General features: G+C 37.4%; 1 protein-coding gene across 1 annotated transcript in view; it reads right to left on the reverse strand.

Annotated features, from left to right (window-relative positions):
• The window catches only part of LOC103766346 (roundabout homolog 1), a 57,359-nt gene extending 49,620 nt beyond the window's left edge, over positions 1-7,739 (reverse strand). The window contains exons 1-5 of the mRNA XM_029961443.1: positions 7,539-7,739; positions 6,064-6,145; positions 5,726-5,894; positions 5,461-5,627; positions 1,737-1,858 (exon numbers count right to left, since the gene is read on the reverse strand). Of these exons, the coding sequence (XP_029817303.1) occupies positions 1,737-1,858; positions 5,461-5,627; positions 5,726-5,894; positions 6,064-6,145; positions 7,539-7,640 (642 nt within the window). The 5' untranslated portion in view covers positions 7,641-7,739. The remainder of the gene's footprint in view (positions 1-1,736; positions 1,859-5,460; positions 5,628-5,725; positions 5,895-6,063; positions 6,146-7,538) is intronic.
• Positions 7,740-20,351: the final 12,612 nt, after the last annotated feature.

Consider the following 20,351-nt stretch of genomic DNA (forward strand, 5'->3'; position numbering starts at 1 on the left):
AAACATAGATCAAGCTGATGCTTAGTGCTCCTGAGCGCTTTTTAGACCAAAGTAATTTTATATCAACTGTATGGAGAAAAAGATCTTAATGTAAATAAGGGTGCATTCAATATGTTTGGCTATAACTGAAACAGAAAGCTATCATATACATGTGCTCTGTCATGAAGCATACACTATCTTTTAACTACCAATTTCAATTTCTAGTGGATAAGAAAGTCCAATTACAACCACAATAAAAAATTTTAAAGTGCATCAGACTTTCCCTGTTTTCAAAAAATCTCATACAGTGATATTAAAAAACTGTGTGCTTGCAATTTTACTCCGAAAAGCAACATATTTCATTTTTAATAATCACATAAAGAATCTGTGTGTTAGCTGAAAGTGAGGTAATGCTTATTTTTGAAATTGTAGAGAAGCCACAGGCTACCCCAGAGACTGACAAAAAAAAGCCTTTCTGGAAAAGGTTGTTCTACAAGGAAAGGTTAAGCAAAATCGTGCTAGGAACCTTGAAGATGTTTTAATGTTATTAGCTAAAACAGGAGATTGCCTGCTGCAGGTGGCCATGTTGCAGGTGAGAGTGTAATTACTGTACAACAGTATTACTGTATTATGGTGCAGCACATATTATTGGTATTCTTGCAGCACTGAGAAGCCCTGGCCATGGACCAGGACTCCTTTGGGCTACAGTTCCTCTACAAAGTCAAAAATCCCTTTGTTCCTGTTCAAAAAATCCTGCCATGACATGGCAGGGGCTGCAGCCTGTGCTCACCCACACTATCCCCATCAATGTATTGACATGTTCTGGTGGAAGTCCTAAAAAGACCTCAAAGTTCACTCCCTATGTTTTTACCCCTGTACCTGGTATAATTACATCCCCAATTTTTTCTTCATTCCGCATTTCATTTTAAAACTGCTCTTCTTTGAATTACATTTTCTTACCTCATTGTTCACTCTTTGCAGTTTCCCACATTACCCTCTGTCTTTATTTCTAGCTCAGGATTGCCAAAAGTCTCTCACAGTGAGCCATTTTTAATCCTTTCTCACACTGACACCTCAGCCTTGCAAGTCTACCTGAATCTTTTTTTATGTATATTCCCATCCTCCTTGCTTCAGGACTCCTAGAGTATTGTTTCCCCACTCCCTCATTTCCTCTGTGATATCCTCCACGTGGCCAACTTCCTGCTGCCTCCCACCACACGCCAATGTGACACTGCCCTTTTCATCTCCTCTCCCTGTACCATATGTACTCCCAGGACAGCAGGGAAGCATAGGTTCAGATGAGGCTATATGGATTTGGGTGTGTTTGTCAGTATGTCTGTAGGATGGAGGTAACACTTTCAAACAGAATTATGCAGTATTTCTCTGCACTGGTGACTGACAGACAGGGAAGTGCCCGTGCTATCTCATTAGGGGACTGATACACTCCCTCCTGAAAGCAGTGCAAAGGCTTCAAATGACATGACTTAGGAGGCCTTTGATCAGTCCTTTAGCTTCCAGAGGAGGACTCTGAAACTCTCACCATGTTGTAAACAGCACTCTCTATGGGGACATAGACGAGGAAAATGGGACAAAATTTAATGAAGTGGGAAAGCAAAGCCCAAGTCTCTTCATTCCAGAGAAAAAGGATCTGCAAGCATACAAACCACACAGCTTCCTGAAGTGTGACTCCACTGCAGTCAAAGCAGGACAATTCAGCAGTACCTGTAACCACCACCATAACACAGATTTATACTCACAGTCCAATGAACTTCAATTGAGGAGGAAGAAAGGATAGTAGGGTTGTGCAGATGTAATACCACGTCACCCAGCTCTCTCTGGACCTGCTTGTGATCCACACCTTGGCTTGTTGGTGGAACATCTGTAATAATTTAAGATTCCATTCTCACAAGTACATATGATTGTTAAAATAAGTACACATAAATACAAATGAATGTATCAGAAAGTATATGATGCTATCACTTACAAAGTTTACCCTAAGTACTTCCCAATTATGTAAGAAAAAACTACGTCAAATGTTTTCCTGAGCAAATCACCAGTGCTGAGGTGGTACCAAATCAACACACTGCACTTCCTCAGAGAGAAACACGAGGGAAATGCTGCAGAAAAAGCCACACTAAAGGATGGCTTTGGTAAATGTCTAAAGCAGCATTTCTTTATTCTTTCCTGTTGGGAAGAAAAAATGTTCTGCAAATTCCAAGAGATCAGGAAACCTGTAAAGAATGGCAGAACCAAAAGCTGTATCTTCAGATAAATTCCTGGCAAACTTAGTGTTTTTAACTACAAAATCATGTAACAACCAAAGAAAAAGAAAAATTAGTCACATGGTTGCAGCTTCTCTGATGGTAAGTGGCTTCTGTAAACAGGAGGCAGAGCCTGGGTGAGTCCTGTCTGCATCGTTTGATACTTGGTCCATCTTATAGCTAGAAGAGTTATTCGTATCAACGAAGGGACAAATTCCTCTCAAAATACTCAATGGTACAATGGAAACATATTTTTTTGTATGCTGAGCCCTTAAAAAGCATATTTAACTGAAATTGATGACTGTCAGATGCATAAAATTTATAGGGCAGAACTAACAGTGTATCTAAAATAGACATATACTATGGACAGCAGAGTGACAGAGTTTCTGTAGTGATTTCATACCTCTCTCCTTGATCACTTAATTTTAAAGAAATACCATGCTGAGTATCATTAAAAATCACAGGCTGAGAAATTCATGAAAAGTACTTGAAATTCTTACTTTTTTTTTTTTTAATTAATCTAATTCCAGATATAGAGTAATGCATTACATAAACTTTGCTCCAGCCCTACTACTTCTCTGCCTGACCTCCTCTAGTGAGAAAGCAACATCAGGAAATCTTCAAGGGTTCTGTTCTCTGAAGATTGGAATTTCCTGGGAATTTCCATAGCTGTCTGCTTTCAAGAAGTGCTAAAGTATACAGAATTTCTGTATATATATATATATATATATATGTACAACTACTGTAATAAGTCACTGCAGGTGTGCAGACTATCTTGAAAGATGAGATGATGCATTTACTAAGTGTCTTCTACATCGGTGAGTGCAACTGTTGTAAAACATGCTTTTTGCATGGTGGTCATATTCTCCATTTACCAGCTTTCAATCCTGACTAATAATTAGTAAAACCATTGTAAGGTTGCATCAGGACAAGCCATGAGGCCTGCTTTCCTTCCAGAAATATAGTTCCCATTCACACAAAGCCTATGTCACTCTCGACTTTTATCATACGGTTTCCTCAACATAGGAAACCTCTTCTTCCTTTACAAGAAGCTGGTATTTCTTCAAAGTTTAAGAAGCAAACTGAGGTTTGCGTGCAGTCTGTGAGTGACAAATCTGGATTCTTAGCAAGCAACACTGATAACAACGAAACGACAAAACAAAAAAACTCTCCAATGAGTCACTGCTATTTCCACATGTAGTATGTTCTGCCAAACAGTCCATTTATCAGAGTATCTCCCTCCTCCCAAAGTTTGAAAGCATTAAAGATAGAAGCTTCTGTTTGGAGTGTTGCCTAAACATCACCCTGCTTAGAATGTAAGAGGAAAGTCAGTGGAATAATTAGTTCTATCTTCGCTAGTCATAAAAGATGAGTCATCAGCAATATGAATCAATCTATTCAAAGGCTCAGCCATTTGCACATCTGTGCTATACAATGATGTGTGTGTTTCCTTGTTTCAGCTCCAAGCTTCCAAGGCAGGGACTGTCAGTGATAACACCCAAGCATGTGGTTGGTAATGTTGGTAAAGTGCAAAGATGAAGGTAAGTTAGGTTCCTGGACTGGACATTCATTATAGCAAGACAATACCACCCTCTAGACAAAAGTGAACTGGGAAAGTTTTGAACTTTTTTAGCTAGACCACAACTTAAACAAAACTGAAATGATATTGGAAGAAGAGCAGAACCTCTTTGAAGAACTTGACACTTGACTGTATTTCTTACTGTTGAAGAAGATTTCATGTATTGGTTGTTATTTTCACTGAGGTTCTGCGTGGCTCTCCGGTTTTCAGTTCTACTAGGTGCCCAGAGAACAGCAAAGCTTTTCCCCGTTACTATAAACCATGCAGTTGAGTGAACAGAACATTTGCTGTTTCTCAGAATCAGGTCAGTGATCAGTTGATTTGGGACAAACACAATACCTTCTCTTCAGGAATGACACTGCACTACACTCCATGAAGAACAGACTCCCGTAGAACACTGCAGCCTGCCCACATAATAACATGTGTTGCTCTATTTCCAGGAATCAGGAATCAGTAAAAGGTTACTAAATCTTTCCTTAGTAACAGACTTAGGAACCCGTGCAACCCCTCTGCTGTCTGCATATATCCACTGAAATTGTCATCCATCAGGAGAAACGCATAATACCAAAAGACAGCAATGTGAAACTGGTCACTCCCCAGGGGAGATCAGCAAGACTTGCTTTCAGACCAATTACAGAAAAAATGAGAAGTCACCAAAAGAAAACGCTTTGTTTCCTCTACAGAACTTCCTTTCAAAAACAAACATGTACTTACTTGTGCAAACAAAGAAACAAATATATAACACAGACACTCTTAATAAGCCAATGGGTCAGTTTCTGCAGTGAGTAGGAAGAGCAGAAAAGCAAACAAACAAAAAACTTATGATCTGTATCACTTTTCCTTTGAAAAAGAGTATTTCTAGTTTTCCCTTCTCAAGAATCTAAGTATTTCTACTGGGAAAATGCAGGCTTCAAAGTTGCAATGTATGATTCCCTGTACATCATCCAAAGTGTCATTTATTTGCTACAGTGAACACAGTTATTTTTAATTTTACATTAGAGCTGGATTCAGTCCATAGCTGGACTTCAGTCACAGCTGAAGTTTGTGGATGACTCCTTCATCCACTTCTATCCAGCCTTTTCTTTCACTGGGCTATCTGTAAGCATTGTCTCTCTTCCCTACTATTTTACTTCCAACAGTTGTATTATTGAAATACTTTTAACATACTGCCAAAACCTCTTCTTTACTGGCTCATGATGCCAAATTCCTTCAAATTTTAAACTTTTCTCTTTCCTAATGCAGCAGAAATCAACTTAGATTACATAATTTTTCTCTCTCTGTCTCAGTCCTAAGCTTCATTTGATTCACTGAACATAGTAATAACGTTTTCATGGAATTTGAGGATTTGTGTGGTAACTCAGAAAAACAGAGATTACTTTTGTTACTAACAGGAGCTGCTATTCTGCAAGATGTAACTATCTTTGGATAAGAGATACTAGGGTTCCCTTAGGCAACACAACATGCTGTCAGAGTCTATGTTATAGAGAAATGCAATTTTAAACACAGTATTTTACCGTAGTATACATTATAGCCAGGACAGGCAGACGGTCAAAAGCTACCAGAATTCCTGCATCTGGTATCACTTAGTCCACTTGTGACAGCTGCTGTGGACACCCAAAATGTTCAGTATCAAAAGCTTACCTTGAGTTTTCACTGGATCAGATATTTGGCTTGGGTCGCTTAGTCCATATGCATTAGCTGCTCTCACAAGGAACAGGTAAATTGCATTAGGTTTTAGCCCTTTAACTGCAAAACTCTCCATTTTCACATTTTCAGCTACAGTTTGCCAGCTGCTCCCAGATGCATGGCTGAGGATAAAACACACACACCAGCAGGTTAGCACGTGCTTCTTTAATAACATATTAAAAACAAACGTACGTACAGCAAGATCACGAGACTCGTATACCTGAAGGCCTCAATTATGTAAGAGGTTGGTGTTGCACCTGAATTCAAATTAGGTTGCCATGACAATGTCACTGTATTTCTGCTGACATCTGTAACCTCGGGTTTTGACGGAGCACTAGGAATCAAGTTTGGGTCAGTGGGTCTTGGTGGCTGCACTGGGACTCCAAACTCTGACAAAGGAGAGAGAGAAATGCTGAATATGGACAGGACGCAGCTGTAAGCTAAGTGCTGTTCACATCTGCACTGGCAATTTATGACAGAGTCAGATAACTTCTGCATTTCAATTGCTGATTTTCCTTTATGCATTCTCTCCTTGCAGAGGAACCCTAATTGATTTACCTTGGACCTCAATGTATGCACTCCATGTAGCTTCGCCACTCGGGGTTGAAGCGATGCAGGTGTACCGACCGGTGTCACCCAGCTGAATGGGGAAAGAGCAGAATAAATATTTGAAACAATCAGGCACTCAGTGGGCTAGAAAAGTAATTACAGCTCTCTATGTACCCCCATGAATATGGATGAATGTATTAGAGGCTGCAAAAACTTCGAACTACAAACTTCTTCCATTAGAAGTTATGATTTTGTGTGCTGTAGAAGGAAAATGGGTATTTTATTTCTGAGCAGTCACAATAGAATTGGAAAAGCTGCACATTCTAATTTAGTGTTGACTATTCTGTAATGAACAAAGTGAAAGCAAATTTTGTAGCATTTATTCCTTACTCTGCAGAGGTCTTAACAAATAAATTGAGAAGGAACTCAGATGACAAGACCCCATGCAACTGTCAACCCTCTACATAAGTAATGCCGGGGGATTTATCAGGACTGAGCACTGGAGAACATGTCATCCTTAAATCAAAGCTTAAATATTCCACAGGGTACACATGAGGTTCCCTGTGTTAGTATAAATTTCAATCTACAGCAGACCCAAAAAGGAATCTCCATATGCTATTCTCATTCAGTCCTGAATGTTGGATTATTTGTCCATATGTGACTTAATCACATTTCATAAGAGTTTCTTTTCTTCCCCCCCCAAAGAAATGCTATCCTCCTAAGATCCCAGCCTCACCAGATGAGCTGGACAGAAGTGATCAAAAATCAGAGGTTCAAGTTCTAAGCCAGTTTAACTTGTAAATGGCAACAGGGCAACTCTAGGGAATATGGTAAAGTGATGTATTCAGCCTGATTTCAAAAAATCACTACATTTCAAAACACAGAAAAGATGGCAGAGAATAAGCAGTATGACAAAATTGAACATTTTTAAAACATTTTACAGTGTGCAAGACATGACCAGCAGCAGTACTGACCAGGTACTAGAACTCCCTGAGGAGTATTTGACAAGTGGTTAACCATTTTAAACTACAGTACACCGAGGAGTGAATATGTTTAAGCACTAAAAACTCTTTTGAAAAAGCTGTGTACATGGTTCTATTACTGCTGTATGCTGAACAAAGGTTTTCTTTATAAACATTTGAATTAACTAGATAATTTTAATCCGTTAGTGCTAAAGCCCAAATAATTTAATGATTTGTCTTACTGAAATACAAGTTTTGCTTTCCCTTTCATGTTTCAAGTACCAAATAATTCCCTTAATTAATACCTTTTAAAAAGCATTTTTCCTTATGAAATCTGAAATAACGTGCCCTAGGCAGGTGTTAAGCAAAAAGAATGAACTATCTGAAAACACAAAGTATCAGATATTTTCATACATTTATGCAACATTTCATTAATTCTAAATGTAGGATTTACTACATCTAAAGTGCCTGGAGGTGAAAAAAACCAAAGTGAAAAAAACAACACTGGCCATTTCAAGCTACCTTGGCATATCGGATCTGCAACGCTCCCGTCTCCAACTGCTTGATGCGAGAGTCCTGGGTGGAAACGAGGATTCCATCCTTTTTCCAGAGGATAGTGGGCATTAAAGTGCCTGTGGCCACACAGTTCAGTACTAAAGTACCATCTACAGCTACGGTCTGATTCACAGGACCCTGTCGAATGACAGGGGGAGGCCGGTCTGCGATCACTGCCAGGAGAAACAACAGGAAAGAGATTTCTGCAACTGGAAGCAATTTTCTAATCATCTAAGCAACAGCAGTTGCTTGAGGCTTTGAAACAAACTAAAGATAATTAAACAAGTAATTAAAGTTGGAGGCATGCATTATTCAGGGCAGGGTGCATTATAATGATGCACAACTATGGAAGTTTAAAATGATTCCCAACACAGGATTTTCAGAACGTGGAGAGTATTATTGCACATTTCACTGTGGTATCCTCTAGGCACTCTCTATTCCAATCTCTTTATAAAGTGATAATGGAAAACGAAAGGACTTCCCAAATTCTTCCATCTTCTACCATGTGGCAGGCCTGCATAACAGAACTCATACTTCCAGTATTTAAAGACAAGAGAAAAAGGATGTGGGCTGTCAGGGGATAACCTTACAAATGTGTACTACTCAAAAAAAACATTCATTACGTTCCAGCAACGCATCTTGGTGCTGCTTCCTAATCAGGAGATGCCCAGCAGTGGGGTAAAGTAAACACAAAGCTAATGGATAGAACTACCATATTAAAGAAATTTCAACTCAGAAATATTTTTCCAGTAGTTTCTGACTTTTAGTTCTGTGATGACTTAATCTGTCAACATGACTTCAAAGCCACAAAGAAAATCCCACAGTGTGTTTACATCAATTTTAATGCATCTTTCATGGGTTATTTAATAACTGTACAGAGAAAGGTATAAAGCAGTCTCAGTATTCACAGAAAAGAATGACTGTCTACATGGTTGTCTACCAAAAAAAGAGGTAAAAGTTATCTTATTGTGTTTCAGTGATCTGCTGTACCTGTACCATCCACGATGACATGGACTGATGATCTGAAAATAGCCATAACTTTAAATGACATAAATCTGTTCAGCAGTGTCACGGGGCTCACGTAACTCAAGAACTGGTTTGGTAGCTGAAATACAAACCTGAAGTTCTGATAATTTGTGAACATCAGATATTTCTAAATTACTTTTCATAACAACAGACAGGGTGTTAGTACTGCTTTTTTTGGCTAAATTCCAACACCCATAATTTCATTTGCATGTTCAAATGACACTCTGTTTTCAACTGCTTCATTTATCCTTTAGTTCTTGTCCCAACCTGTTGCATTGCACTGTGAGGCCATTAGTATCTTTCTCTGCAGAGACAGTCAAAAATAAGCCCACCTAAAATTTGTATTTGACTTTGACAAGCTTGTAATCAGCTTTGCAGTTGCCAATGGTAAGAGTCTGACCCATCTGTGCTCTAGAGGAGAAATCCAATGCCACTGAAATTCACAGTTAATTTAAGTGCCACTGAAGTTGATGGCAACTTCTATTAAGAACACCTAGGTATCATTCAGTATATCCTGCCTTCGCTTTCATGAAAGTACCAAAAAAATTACTGTCCCAAGACATTATAGAAAACAACTACCCATCAGATATCCATATATCAGATATATCAGATATCCATATACCTTAAAATCATCTCTATATATCTATCATATATTTACCTACCATATATATCAGACATCCATATATCCAGACATATAATCCAGTGCATAGAGTAAAGAAAATATATTTAAAGTGGTTTTTTTCCAAGTTCAGATGACATAGGCCACTAGCTGAAAAACTCTTTCATTTTCTTAATTTTCTATTTTAAGTTTATCTCTCACTTTGCCACAACCTTCTCCCCAGTGAAAAAATTGGATAAAAGAGGATCACAAAATGTGGCTTATCACTTGTGAGAAACCAGAAAGGATGTAGTCCTATTCCTCCAATCTCAGTTCAGGGGGTGTAAATAAAAAATTTTATTCTCCAGGTTCACTGCATGTTTCTAGTACTGCATTATTTCTATGTTTTCTGTAGTGCAAAGGGCTATTTTATATAAACTATTCTCAGACAACAGCTTCCCTCCTCTTATCCTGTTTCTCCATAAGTGCTAAGATTAATATTTTCCCTGAGTATCTCTGCTGTTAAAAATATGGAGTTTCATAATTAGAAACTGGCCTCACATTAGCATGTAGTACTGTTTGTAGTCATGCTCCCTGTAGCTTTTTCATCCTAATTTTTTTCCCAACTACTCCTAAAAAGAGATGTATAATAATTTTAATTTGTATGTTATCCTGCTGATCTCTACATAGGTTGAGATTTTTTTCATTGCTAAAATGGAATATTAAAAAACAGGGGAGATGCTAAGCAAATGGACAATAATAGGGATAAAGAGTGAGTCAGCAAATAATCTGAAAGTAAACTCAATGTAGTGGGGGAAGGTAAAAAAGAGTGAGATAAACATTAACAGATTTGACAAAAATCCATAAACTGAATGTACTTACCAAATACAAAATGGAAATAGAGTGTAACACAATATCCAGAATTTTAAACCCCTGACAGAGACGGTCAAAACAGGATTTTTATGTTCAAAGACACATGCAATCCACATTTATGCAAAGCAGATTTCAAAGCAGTGTCACATCACTCCACTGCTGTCTTCAAAACAAAAACAAAAACTTGGAAATGATAAACTGAATCCATGATTACCGTCTGTAACTTCCAAGTAGGCTTTTGTTATGATACTTCCTGCAACATTTAAAGTCTGGCAGATATAGTACCCAACATCAGATCTCTGGACATTGGTGATGGTGAGGTCTCCTGTCTGGGAAACTGAAAATCGGCTGGATGACTGAGGGGGCTGGTATGAGAAAAGCAGATTCTGCAAGATGTACAGGAAAGAAAAGGGGGGGGGAAGGGTTAAACAAATTCAAACATCAGTAATCTTAACTTTAATATATCTAAACAAATCCATCTTTTTACATTACACAGAAAACTTGCGGTTCTTCCTGTCTTAAGCATGTCTATACCACAATGTGGTATTCTATAGGATCTTTTGTGATAAAATAGGTGCAGATACGCACACATAATTGTGTAAGATTTTTGGGAATGTTCTAACATCCTCTATGGTTAATGTCAGATGTTGCACAAAGTTAAACAGACGCCAGTGAAGATGTGATATGTACAGATACCACAATGGTGCAAGCAACTGTGGTGAACCTCAGTAATTTGCTTTTATGTTCTTTTTTAGAACTTGCTCCAGGGCATTCGATTTCTTTCACTTAAATGCAGATGTTGGTTTACTTATCTGTATTTTAACATCTGCCTTCCTAAGAATGGAGAAGTTTTTTTAAAAAAAAAGAGATACTGAGCTTAGTTCACAGAATTTTTGGAGCTGGAAGGGACCTACAAAATCATTGAGTCCAACTCTTAAGTGAATGGTCTGTATGGGGACTGAACCCACAACCTTGGCATTACAAGCACCATGTTCTAACTGATGCTCTTTAGCTCTTGCTAATCATAGTGTTTGTGTTTTATGAAAAGTCTTATGATACAGAAGTAAATCCTATGCCTTTTTAGATAGTTTTGGCATGAAGTACATAGTATTTACCAACACTGGTCAAAAATCAGAATGGTAATCAAAATAATATAAGTCCTTTACATCAAATACTGAACCCAAATTTCTACTACTGTCTGAAAAATTTGTGAATGGAAATACTTAGAGGTTACAGAGGCTATTTTTTAACTCTCTTTCTTGTTTAATTACATTTTGCATTTCCAAAAATCATCCAAAGGAATGGGACACAACATTCTCTACTTCAGTTTTAGCAAACCCTGGTCGTTGACCTCTTTCAGTTCCTTCAGTCATCACAACTGGTCATCACTCAGCAGAGCCAAAAATGAGCCAAAAAAAATGATGTTCTAGACAACACTTGGTAAAATAAGAAAATAAATAAACAAGATCCAGCTAACACAAAAATATAAGAATAATATTCTGGTATACTTATACTATTGAAGACTATCATCTGAATCTGGTTTGTAGTCTAGTTGTACTTAGGTATTCAGACAGAAATGTTGCAAATGGAGTAAAGAAGCCAATCTCTAAGTGTTCTCAATTTCTCTGACCTATTGTTTTGTAACACAAAGAACCCTGTCATATGCTATTGCACCATTCATTCCTTCATTCACAGGAAAACCAGAATCCCATATTCCTTCTTTCCTTCCCATAAAGAATACTTTGTGTCACATCCCTCCTTCAAAAGATGACTCTGAAAGAAAACTGTGATTCTCTTGCTGTGCTATATTGTGTTTCACCCACTGGCTTTCAAGATCCTTTACAAAGAGGTTGGAAATAATTTTCCCTCCCATTCAAGTAAGGAACCTGGGAGAAAAAGTGACCTATTCAGGTATGGTCCGTCAATCAACTGATGGAGTGGGAAAGTAGATTTCCTCAGCCCATAACTAGAGCCCTACCCATGCAGTGATGCAGATCAATACAGCAAATGGGTTAGTTTGCCAGACACTAAAAAACACATGGCAAACTAACTGCTGTACCACAAACCCAGAAAGAAACTTTCTGAAAACCTGGGAGTATTTGGGGGTTTCCAACAAACTTTAGCAGAAGTCATCTCCACCTCCATGTCTTAAAAGTTCTCCCTGTTGGATGAAGTAGATTATCACAGCAGTGAAACATGGAATGTTTCTAGCTGATTTACAGATTTATTTTTTTACACTCATGGAGAAAATGGAAGACAGCAAAACATAGACATCCCTCTTAGTTGGGTTATCATTGCACAGAAGGTACGTGACTTAGAAGAAAGGAATAAATACCCAGCAACTCCAAGCTCTAAACCTGTTTTCCACACCTTTAAAAGAATAAATAAAATATTTTTCTCTCATGTGAAATCATCTTTGGAAGAAGGCAGAGAAAGGTTGTTTTACCTGACTTCCCTCTCTCCGCCAAAAGATGGCTGGCTGAGGGTTCCCAGTTGCTTCACACTGGAAAGTCACCGTTCTCCCCAGTGCAGCTACCTGATCTCGAGGCTTTACAACAAACTGTGGAGGCTCTGAAAGGAAAGCACCAAAAAAACCAAAAAATAAATCACACTGCTATTAACCAATTCAAAAGAATAATTAGCCTACTGACTTTAAGTGGTGTAAACCAGAAAAGTTTCTTTAATAAGGAGAGGCAGCACAAAGACACATCAGTCTCTAATGGCCTTGGCATCGCTCAGATGATTTTTTTAGTGTCTGGACCTCCCAATTAAAACTGAGCAACATGTGGTTTTACTGCTGACCGTGTGTACAAGGAAATAAATCCCACCAACTTGATGAGACAACTTGCAGAGCAACAGTCACCAACACAAACAAATCTGTTACAATTTGGTTTTTAAAGGACGAATAGGGCTGCAAGTCAGAATGGAGAAACCTTCGAGGGACGACTGGCCCAGAGGACACACTTTGTTAAGGACTGCAAGAAAGACTGCTGAGTAACCACAAAGTCAGGCTTACATGTACAAAACTCATCATCTTTGATTTAGGAAAACTGAGGAGAGAAAAAGCCCTTAAGTGCTTATATAAGAGACTTTTGATGTAGCCGTGGACTCAAAAAAACTTAAAAGCCCAAGAAATACCATTCGACAAATTATAACCACTTAAAATCTTCAGTTCAAACACTGAAAAGGAATGAATTTAAAGGAACAGCAGAGCTAAATGTCTTCCTCATTTACATAGGCAAGAGCATGTTCAAACAAAATATATATGCAAATGAAGGCAAATTTGAAACATCTGCTCGGCCTAACGTTATAAATACTGCCAGCACTGCCCAAACTGTTTGACTTGTACAGACTTCAACAACCCCTTCATCCAGTGGTAAACAGAATGTCAAAAAATCATGTCAGTCACATTAAAAAAAAAATATCAGCATAGATGACAGCATTAGATATCTTGGTGGTGCTAGCACAGAAAAAAAATCTAGTGTGTTTTATACGCTGTTAACTCTTATTTCTTAAAAAATGTGCATTCAATGAAAGCCCATTTACTTATTCATTTCCAATTTCTTCTGATCATCTGTCCAAAACTAATTATGCTCTCCTGCTTCTTTGGACTGAGAATAAAGGGGATGTTTTGTATCTGACTTCAATAACTTGAACACTTTTTGGTGTTTGTTTTTTTTTTTTTCCTTCTTAAGATTTATGTATTTACAAGATTTTTCATTAGAAACGGTGTAATATATAGAATTCAAAGACATGCTTTATAATAATGAGTTTTACAAATATCAAGCTATTGTGGCTTTATCTAGAATAAATTCAATAACACTCAAGTCCTTTCTAAAAAAAAAATCACTTTCAGTGTTCCTGTGGGTCAAGATTTGCATTTATCTGTTCCCCACGCCTTGTGTTTCTGCTCCCTAGTGAGTTCACATCAGAATACGCTCTTCCTATCACCCTCCATCTTTCAGAGGAATTTTTAAAGCATAACATACTATTATGCACATTTGGATGCAAATGCTACCTTCCCTAGCATTTCCTTAGATAAGAAACTATGCAAAGTGAAGGTAAGATTGACCTACAGTAATTAGCAGACTTCAAAACATTTAGCTCTGAAATGCTGAACCAGTACCTCGGAAGAAGATGTGGGAACACTTTGAGATGACAGCAGGTTTCATTTAGAACAGAAGGTGAACTGGTTGGGGGTTTGCCACAGGGTTGTAAGGTATGATGGGGAAAATGGAGATGAGGGTGAAGCACCTTTGTTATTCTCTTACATTCTAATAACGAGAATAAATTTAGCACCGAGTTGAATTTAGGGCTTGGTTGGTTCTATACTAGACTGTGACACAATGTCACACAAAAATGGGACTGAGGTTCCAAAATCCTGTGGTAGTGCAGAGGATTTATAAGGTTTTAGATTTTGTTGTACTTGAGGATGGATACAGCTATAAAGAGATATTTTTTCTGACCATTGGAGAAACAGTTGAATGCTTGTGTTTGTAGATGACCGTTCAGGGACTACTGAACACAAAAAAGAAGGGGGAATTTAGTCTTACAGGTAGAATTTATAAAATGTAAATAGGCACATGTTTCTCTAGATATTATTCTAAGTATGCATTTGTATGGATATTATTCTAAATATATATGCATATATATGCATTTTACCCAGATATGTATTATTCTAAATCTATTCCCATTAAGGTAAATTAATAAAAGTTTTATTAGCTTCAATGTCAGAAGAAATGAAGCAGGGTTAAGTGAAACTGTTATTAAATTCCATTCAACGTTAACTGTACTGGAAGCATTTTCACTGTCTCTTTTCTTTAATGCCAGTTTGATTTCACACCTTGGGTCACACACATGTGGCATGTAATGATAAGACTGTAAAAGATGCCAAAATAATAATCCATGTAAAGAGAGAACAACTTTTATCCTTGAGACCTCTAAACCAAACATTATTTTTTATAGCACACTTTGAAGTTCAACTAATGCAGTCACCGAAGAAAGAAGACATTAGGATTTGACTCATTTACATCACATAAAAACAGACAGAAAGTTTGCAACCCATTACCTTTCTCTTTGCCATTAAGTTACCCATACTTCATGCAGAATTTATTCTGTTCGATGTGTCTTGTCAATAACAAGTAAAAGATGGGAGCTGACTGGTTGAAGGACATGGAAGGGGATGGATGGGAAGGGGAGGAGAAGTTCCCGTCACAGTGATACGATGACTAGAAGATGGCCAATAAAATTTCAACTTACCAGACACAACTAAAAACAGAAACAAAACAAAAAGAAAACATGGAATAAATAAAATTGAATAGACATGAAACAAAGCAAAGAATAAAGCAAAACTAAAAAGAAAAAAAAAAGGAAAACAAAAAGATCCATGGTAAGGACCTTAGAAAACACATATATACATTCTGATATATGAAAAATAAGTTTAAAATGTTAATCCACATATTTTTAATTTCTTTTTAAGCAGCAGTCTTTCAAATACTGAAAGCAGGTGGTAGAGGAAAATGGATAACAGACTGAAATAATGATCAGGCAGTCTGGGTTCTGCTCCAAGCCTTTCTAATGAACTGTTGTGTAACCCGGAGTAATTTTTTTTTTTTTTTACATTATCATTATTCCTCTGCATCAAGAGCTTTCCATGGCAAAATAACTTAAAATCTCTAGTAAATATTGCTCTGAAATGTTGCTGAAATGGAACAGTGACATTTACACCCTTTCTAAAGCATCCAAACATTTACAAACGGAATATTTCTTTCTGAAGCTACTAAAAAGTACAAAAGAAAGTTTATTAAAAAATTAATAATATGCTAAGGCATTTAGCCCACACACGAACCTCTTTAGTACAGGACTGCTGTGTCAAGGTCATAATGCTTGCTATTAAATGTAAATTAAAAGTAAACCACAATTAAAATTAATTCAAAAAGATTCTTAACTCTTTTCTTTGCCCCCCAAACCTCAATTTCATTAAAATATTCAAAACCAGACATTTATTGCAAAATATTAGATTTTCCAATGGAAATGGTCAGCAGTTAATTATCAAACATTAAATTATCCTTCAACCATAGATGAAAATTTTCATAAACTTCAAAATGGCACAGATCCTGGCAGGCTAACTTTACTTGTAAAAGAAAAGGCATGTTAGAAAGCATTCCAACCACATATCACTGATGGAAAGAACAGATTGAAAATAAAAACCTAAAAATAATGTATTTTGAAAATATACACAGACACTGACCAAAAAAAAAAAAGTTACTCAAAAAAGCATAGTTCGTGTAAGATATTTACAGTAGAAGTCCAAAAATATATAATTTTTTAAATGCATGTTAAAAATAGTGAGCCCTTCTGCACTTTGGTGCTCTTTATGTTGAAAGTAAACCAACTGTTGTTCAGCAAGGGTAAAGGTACACTGTTGTATCAAGTAGCTAAGCACCCTCAATACAGCATCCTCTGATAAACACATGGAGGAAACCAACAATAATCAAATTTGCCAACATTCATTAGGCATGAGGAACAGTGGCTTCCTGTTGAATGAATAGAGGGGACTCCAGGTGTATTATGAAAATGAAGCAGAAACAGAATATGATATAATATTGGAATTTGGAACATGTTGAAGCCAAGAAGCTGCAACTCAATGTGCCAAAACCAGATCAAAGAGATTTGAGTTTTATGATATTAGAGATTCTTTTTTTTTTTTTTTTAAGGAAATGATCCCAAACAGAGGAAGTTGAAATTACCATTTTTCAAACATTTGAGTTTCAATTTTAAGGCACTATTCCGGATGTGCACTAGGCTTCTCTAGGTGTCTGGGTTCAGTATTTCTCAAAAGGAACATCAGTGTGCATTACTCTGCTCAGATTATCTGCAAGTCTGTGATTTGTAAGAGAAGTGGCCAAAAAATGATACACATGAATTCCTGAGAGAAACATGCTCTTCCCAAAGATTCAGCTCCTAGCTGCTCTTGTTTGTGTGTAAGCAGATTACCCAGTAACAGTTCCTTTTTAACTGAAAAGCTCTTTACTAAACTTGCAGTTACAGTCTGACCTGGAATTATAAATGCTTCTCCACAAAACACAACTCATATTCTACATGAAGCAGCCTGATAAGAGACTTAATAGGATGCAATTCTTGCATGGAGGAAGTAACTCTAAATTATCAATTTTCCATTAGTTGAGTAGTGCCAAGAAGAGAAAAGTTCAGCCTTCTTGGTAGCAGTGCAGAGCTGCTCAAGTCCTCTACTGAAAACTCACCTGAAAACCTCTAACAGACAGAAATCTGTCTTGGTTGCTTAATTACATTTCCACAAATTAAATTAGCTTCTAAGTACTGAATTTCCACTTCTCTTTTCACTAGGCATTTCTTACTGTAGGTCAAAAGTAACCCTGTCAAACGAACATATTTTTTTGCCCACCTGTAAAAACAGAGGGGATACTGATACGTGAAAATAAATCCCTGTAGAAACAGGGCATCACATTGGTTGCAAATCTGTGGAAAGGGCAAAGGGTGAAGTTTCATAGAAAAATTTAAACAATTCTGTCACAGGGATATCATGTGGTTTAAAAGAACAACAATAATAGCAACATCTACAACAAAGACCACATTCTTAGTCTGATTTGCAGTCTATTGATATCTAAGGTTACTAAAACAGAGAAGAGGTTTTCCTCTATTATGGCATATTTTATTTGACAGCACTTTCAATTATAAAGTAAATTAATTTTCCCTGTGTTAATCATGGCTTTTCACATGGCAATTAGGAGGAATAACCTGTTTGTAAAGACAGGAAGTTAGCATGTAAAACCACAACTACCAAAGGAATAATATTTTTGCCTTTTGTATAACTTCCTTGACATGTGGGCTTTTCAGGGAAGATGTGTCCATTCACTGAACAAAAAACCAAAAGAAAAGCAGTTTCCAGACTAGTGATGTGATCTTTTAATGCCTTATTCTTACCAGCAATCCTATCAACCTCACTGGGACTATCGATATCATTAAATGCACTCACAGGAGTAGGAATTTACAGTTTTAGGACTTAAACTACAGACCAGTATAGTTGCCAGATGTTAATGGAGCAACTATTGTATTTGACAGATGTAGTATTGTAGGTTCATATGAGAATCAGGTGGGAAGCAACCTCAGAGGTCTCTAGTCCAACCTCCTGCTCAAGCAGGGTCAGCTACAAGGTCAGCCAAGGCTTGATCCAGTCAGGTCTTGAAAAACTTCAAGGAATAAGAATGCACAGACTCTCTGGCAACCAGCTCCACCACTTGGCTGTCCACCCAGTGAGGAAATTTCTCATCACATCCACCCTTGATCTCCCTTGTTTCAACTTAAATCAATTGTCTCTTGTCCTCCCACCATGCACTGCTGCGATTAGCTTAGGTTTGTAAATGCCTGTAACTCATTGGTTTCCTCATAGTTAGAATAAAATATTACAGTGTTGTGTCTATTTCTTGGTCTGATATTTGGGCAAGTTATAAACTGCAAGTATCCTGTTCTTGAAAGCAGTGGTAGTAACTATTTATTCCAAAGAGAGCAGAATTATAGAAATTTTCATTCATTTAGACTAAGAAGGCGCTTTTGAGATCTTGAGATCCAAGGTGGTACTTAATTACCGACCAGTATTTTGTTCTGCATATTAAATACTCATTAATTATTGGTCTGACTAGTACTATTTAGGAATACCTTCCAGGTGCTCAGAAGATATCTTGTTATTTAACTGACACAAATTGCATATTTTCAATTTAAGCTCAGTGTGTTTCATTTTTGAATTTTAAAAAAAAATCTTCATGTCTTCAAGGAGTGCTTGACACTTCTAGAGACAATTATAAAAGAAGCAAGAAAGTACAACTCTACACCAGAGAAATGAAACAATCCCAATCTTCAGGACAATAATAACATACAACAGTTAAGCTCATATACAGTCTTTAGCTTCTGTACAAATCTTTGGCCATTATGACTCATCTAGGAAACGGCAGTCACAATCAAATTTAGATTCCTTTCAAATAATTCTGTGATCTGTTAATCCCAGTTGAAGTGAAAACTCTGAGAGATTGAATGTGCCTATAGAAACAAACTGGTAGGAGAAGGGACACAAGTTAGAGTGGGAAGCAGGCATTTCCGAGGGGATTGGGCAGATACAGACTGGACAGTGACAGAGGAGAAACTCCAGAGCAGGGATAGTACAGAGATAGCTGCATTATCTGTCATGGAGCATTGCAGTTCTACACAGGGGCTGAAACTCAGCTGTTTATCATCTTGGGATGAAAGGAATGGGTGAGAAACCCACTGTTTATACTCTCTGTCTGAAATGAGTGGGCACAGTAAATTTGGGTACTAGAGTTACATGCAGAGGAAATGTGAGAGTCTCAGTATGTTTAGCAAAGAGGTCAAGCTCAGATTGTTCATGCCTTAAAAAAAAAAAAAATTCTGAACAATTTCGCTTTCCAAATCTTTCCCTAATTCCAAACAAAAAGTGAGCAAAAAGCTGCCAACATCTTCTGTTCAAAAATATGTTTAATTGTTAATCCTGCTAAATTCTGAGATCTAATTAACTACTTTTTACCTTAAAGTATCTGAATGAGGACCATTGAATGCCTCTCGGCAACATGACTACCAGGTATTTATGTTGCTGTTTTGCAAAAACTATTATTAAGGGAGATAGTTTAAGACAATGTGCCATGTTCCATTTCCTATCCAGTGATTTGTAGGTTATTTGTTCTTATCAAAGCAATCTGAAACACTCAGTGTCCTCGATATGCACATCTCTCTGCAGTCATTTGTGGGACGTATCACTTTCTACAGAGAAATAAACAAAGGTCTGAATCTCTTTTTCTGAAAAAAATATAAATGCTGCCATTCAGCTGCCTCCAGGCTTCAGCCAGTGAAAAACACGGGAAAATAACACCAGGTACATCACAAAAGAATCAGAGTGTATAATTTTTCATCCTCACCGGTCTCTCTGTTTTCAGCTGTCACTTCCTGAGGTCTAAATGCATATATAAATAATTCATATTTTCCCCGATTTTCACATTGATGTAGGACCAGGCTGGGACACCCTCACTCACCATGAATGCTTTCACAGTGCATGGTCCCAGAGCACCAAGTGTGACACAGTGCAGCGCAAACTTCTGAGGAAAGGTCCAGGAGTCTGGCGCCAAACATGTCACAGCCATGCGAGTTGAGGCAAAATGTTTACATGAGATTTTTGATGTTTCAAATCAAAAGTGATGACTTGTAATTCCAAACCCCCACCAAGGGAGCGATTGTGGTTT

This window comes from Manacus vitellinus, unplaced genomic scaffold, assembly GCF_001715985.3.
Source record: "Manacus vitellinus isolate BGI_N305 unplaced genomic scaffold, ASM171598v3 scaffold_34_pilon, whole genome shotgun sequence".
NCBI lineage: Eukaryota > Metazoa > Chordata > Aves > Passeriformes > Pipridae > Manacus > Manacus vitellinus.